The sequence below is a fragment of the Limulus polyphemus genome, unplaced genomic scaffold, assembly GCF_000517525.1.
Source record: "Limulus polyphemus unplaced genomic scaffold, Limulus_polyphemus-2.1.2 Scaffold1010, whole genome shotgun sequence".
NCBI lineage: Eukaryota > Metazoa > Arthropoda > Merostomata > Xiphosura > Limulidae > Limulus > Limulus polyphemus.
Window position 1 is genome coordinate 45,920 of NW_013666620.1, and position 3,860 is coordinate 49,779.

General features: G+C 38.0%; 1 protein-coding gene across 1 annotated transcript in view; it reads left to right on the forward strand.

Moving 5' to 3' along the window:
• LOC106461678 overlaps positions 1–3,860 on the forward strand; it is a 28,895-nt gene that overhangs the window by 5,488 nt on the left and 19,547 nt on the right. The window contains exon 2 of the mRNA XM_013921523.2: positions 559–780. Within this exon, the coding sequence (XP_013776977.2) occupies positions 559–780 (222 nt within the window). The remainder of the gene's footprint in view (positions 1–558; positions 781–3,860) is intronic.

Consider the following 3,860-nt stretch of genomic DNA (forward strand, 5'->3'; position numbering starts at 1 on the left):
AGAGATTTAACAGAAAAACACGACGTATGAAAATATACAGTCTTGGGTAAAAGATATAAGATTCACACAGGAAAATACGACGTGTGTATATAAATATCTTGGGTAAAAGATGTAAAATTCACACAGAAAAACACGACGTATGAAAATATACAGTCTTGGGTGAAAGATGTAAGATTCACACAGAAATACACAACGTGTGGATATAAATATCTTGGGTAAAAGATGTAAAATTCACACAGAAAAACACGACGTATGAAAATATACAGTCTTGGGTAAAAGATATAAGATTCACACAGGAAAATACGACGTGTGGAAATAAATATCTTGGGTGAAAGATGTAAGATTCACACAGAAATACACAACGTGTGGATATAAATATCTTGGGTAAAAGATGTAAAACTTACCTGATCCGCTCTCTACATTTTGCGAATTTGTGGATTTTAATACAAAAATTATACAGCTCACATTTTTCACTTCTTTGATTAAAACTTAAACAATATTCGGTTAAAGGTTGGAATGTCTATATGATACCGAACTTTTATTGTTGTTAAATTTCAGTTTCCTCCACACCACTGAGTAGACAAAAAAGAGAAGAAGAAGAATACGAATGCCCTGCACCAGATGGACTTTTTGCTGATCCTGCCACCTGTCGGCGATTTTACACTTGTGCGGGAGGACATCCGTATAGTCTAGCGTGTCCGCCATCACTATATTTTGACGATGTCAAAAAATTTTGTACTTTTAAGTCGAAGCACCTTACATGTGGTCCGGTGGAGATAAGTACGTGATACGTTGTATTATTGTCTAGAATATTTCTTATAGATTAGTAAAATGTATATTTATAGATGGCGCTGATTGGATAATTTGAAAGTAGATGTAAAAGGTATGATAAATATGCAACTGTCTTCAATATAAACCTTGACATAATCACGTGTTTTAGTACAACAGAATCCAACAAATCTCTACGCCTTAGATGCAGATATTATTAGAAATATTAATTTCTTTTTTGCCTGGCCCTGTAAAATTATTTATGGATGTTGTATTAATTATTATTTGCTCAAGTTCATATTCTAAAGTCATTTTTATAAACGCTAAGCCTATCTAATTTGCTATTTGCCGGTATTTAAGCAAAATGGAAAAGGTTTTGCTGGATCTTGACTCATGTGGAATGACCAACAAGAAAACAAACGCACATCCTATCGTCTTCTCGACCTTTCCTCTCGCTTGACCAGGGCAAGTGACCAAAGCATAATCAAAATTCCACGGAAATCATAGCTCATATCACCAAAATCTCTAAAATTATTGGCCCGGCATGACCAGGTGGTTAGGGGGCGCTTAACTCGCAATCTGGGGGTCGCGGGTTCGAATCCCCGTCCCACCAGACATGCTCGCCCTTTCAGCCGTGAGTACATTATAATGTGACGACCAATCTCACTATTCGTTGGTAAAAGAGTAGCCCAAGAGTTGGCGGTGGATGGTGATGACTAGCTGCCTTCCCTCTAATCTTTCACTGCTAAATTAGGGATGGCTAGCGCAGATAGTCCTCGTGTAGCTTTGCGTAAGAATCAAATTAAACCAAACCTAAAACAAGCCAAGAAAAGGGGGCGAAGAGAAATAACTTTAATTTCTGGCCACCCCTGGATTACTAAGCCTAAATACCTACCACGATTCGGTTGGGTAATTTATTTAACCACAATATTCGAAATGTTGCAATTGATTGTTGAATTTCGCGCAGAGCCGTCCCTAATTTAGCAGTGAAAGACTAGAGGGAAGACAACCAGTTAACACCAGTCACACCACAGCAGAATGGGCTGCTCTAATCGGGTAGTGGAATTTGACTGTCACTCTAATAATCCATCCACGACCCCAAAGTACGCAGCGCGATTTGTTTTTTGGCAGTAACGGGATGCAAACCATGAAACCTCGGACTTACAGTTCGGCACGCTAACCACAGGGCTGTGCTAGGCCCATATCCGAAATAAACTCAAATGAAATGGGATTCAAACCCTAGTCCCCGTATTTAAGGGACTTTCTCCTCATTGCAGCAAACTAGTAAATTTTATCACGAATAAGGACTTTTGTTGTTTTAGGGCAAAGATACACAATGAACTCTCTGCGAACTGTCCACCGCGATGAATCGAACCCCGGACCTTAGCGTTTTAAGTCCGTAAACTTACTACTAATCCATCGCGGGACCGAATAAGGATTTGTCACCGTTTAGCCATTCTATTGTTATACAAACGTGTTCTTCACCGACTGGCTTCTTTAAGCGAATTACAAAAAAGTAAATTTATCCTTAATGAAATATTTTTGACGTGATTTTAATTACATCGTGGGTTTGATGTACGCTATAAATTAAGTAAACGTTTGCTAAAAGTTTCACTTCATTGGTTTTTGTCTGAAATAGTTGCATTTTGCCTCGGTTTCTATTTCTAATGGGTTTGGGGGTGGGGGAAATACCCAGAGACTAATCAATATAACATTTCTCTAAATAAAACTCCTTTTGGGGGGGGGGTTAGTTCCCAGGCCAAGAAGCAAATATTGTTTTATAAAATTTTAGCTGACGTCTACAAAGTGATTCACAAAAGCGGCCACTCCACCAATCTTCGCCGAGTTTGTTTGTAGTTAAGCGCAAAATTTGACAATGGGCTATCCGTGCCGTGCCCACCACGGTTATCTCGAAACCCGGTTTTTAGCGTTATAAGCCTCGAGATTTACAGTTGAGTTACTTGGGGAGATGATGGGGTTCGTTGAGAAATAAAAAAATCTGACGCAATTTGTTACGCGATATTTCAATTACCCACCGAGTTGATGAATTGCTGGTGAAGTTATGCGTCCATTAGTGTTGAAGTCCTAAAAACTGTTTCTGAATTTCAATAAAGAGTTTAAACTTCATGTGCAGGGGCTTCGTTGATACTGCTCAGCCACCACATTAACTACAAAGTAAATTCCATTTCTTACTAAAAAAAAAGTAGAAGCTTTCTGATGACCTATTTTGTTTGTTGACGGTCAACAAAAGAAATTTCAGATTCTCAGTATTAACGACATGTAAGCAAGAATATTTGTTTTACTAAACACGCGAGCCTGGAATTTTACAAGATGTTCCAATGAACCTTTATTTACGTATCTAGTCCTAGCGTGATCTACTCTTCTGTTTATCGCCTACCACATCGACTCCTCATATGATTAAGAGTAATTCCTCAATAGCCGCGGCACTTGAAATTCTTTTAGGCACGATTAGAGTAAATTAATCTATAAGATTTTTTTTCCCTCTTTATTAGCTATATTTTTGTACGCCAGCAATACGAAGCGTGGGGCGCGCGGATACCTGATTCGATTTTATTACTCATCGGGATCTCTACCAGCTTACCCTCAATTTGAAATTCTTTTTAAACAGGATTAGACTAAATTAATATATGAGACCTTGGGCATAGTCAAATATATCATTCAAAGGGGTTTGACTTCCTAAGTCCAAAACTGTAATTAGATCTCAAATCAAATAAGTACCTCACTACTATAAAGGTTTGGTTTGGTATTTCATTGGTGGTAGTGTCCAGGGTCACTGATTGGGAGTGGAATTCTCCGAAACTAGTCTGGCTCACAGACACACACCCCAATGAAAGAATAGACCATTCCAAGCTTTTACTTGTTGTTAAACAAATGTTTAAACAACTCTATTTATTCAATTATGTACAAGCTGCCCAATGTCGGCTAACAACACGAAGAATTAAATTGTGGCGGAATGCTACAAGTTCTTCAAATACCTATAGAATAATAGGTTCCCTTTTTGTGAGTGTAAAACACTTAAATACACCAGTTCAAAATAATTTCTTACGGTGTTAGAAAGATACTTATGCAGT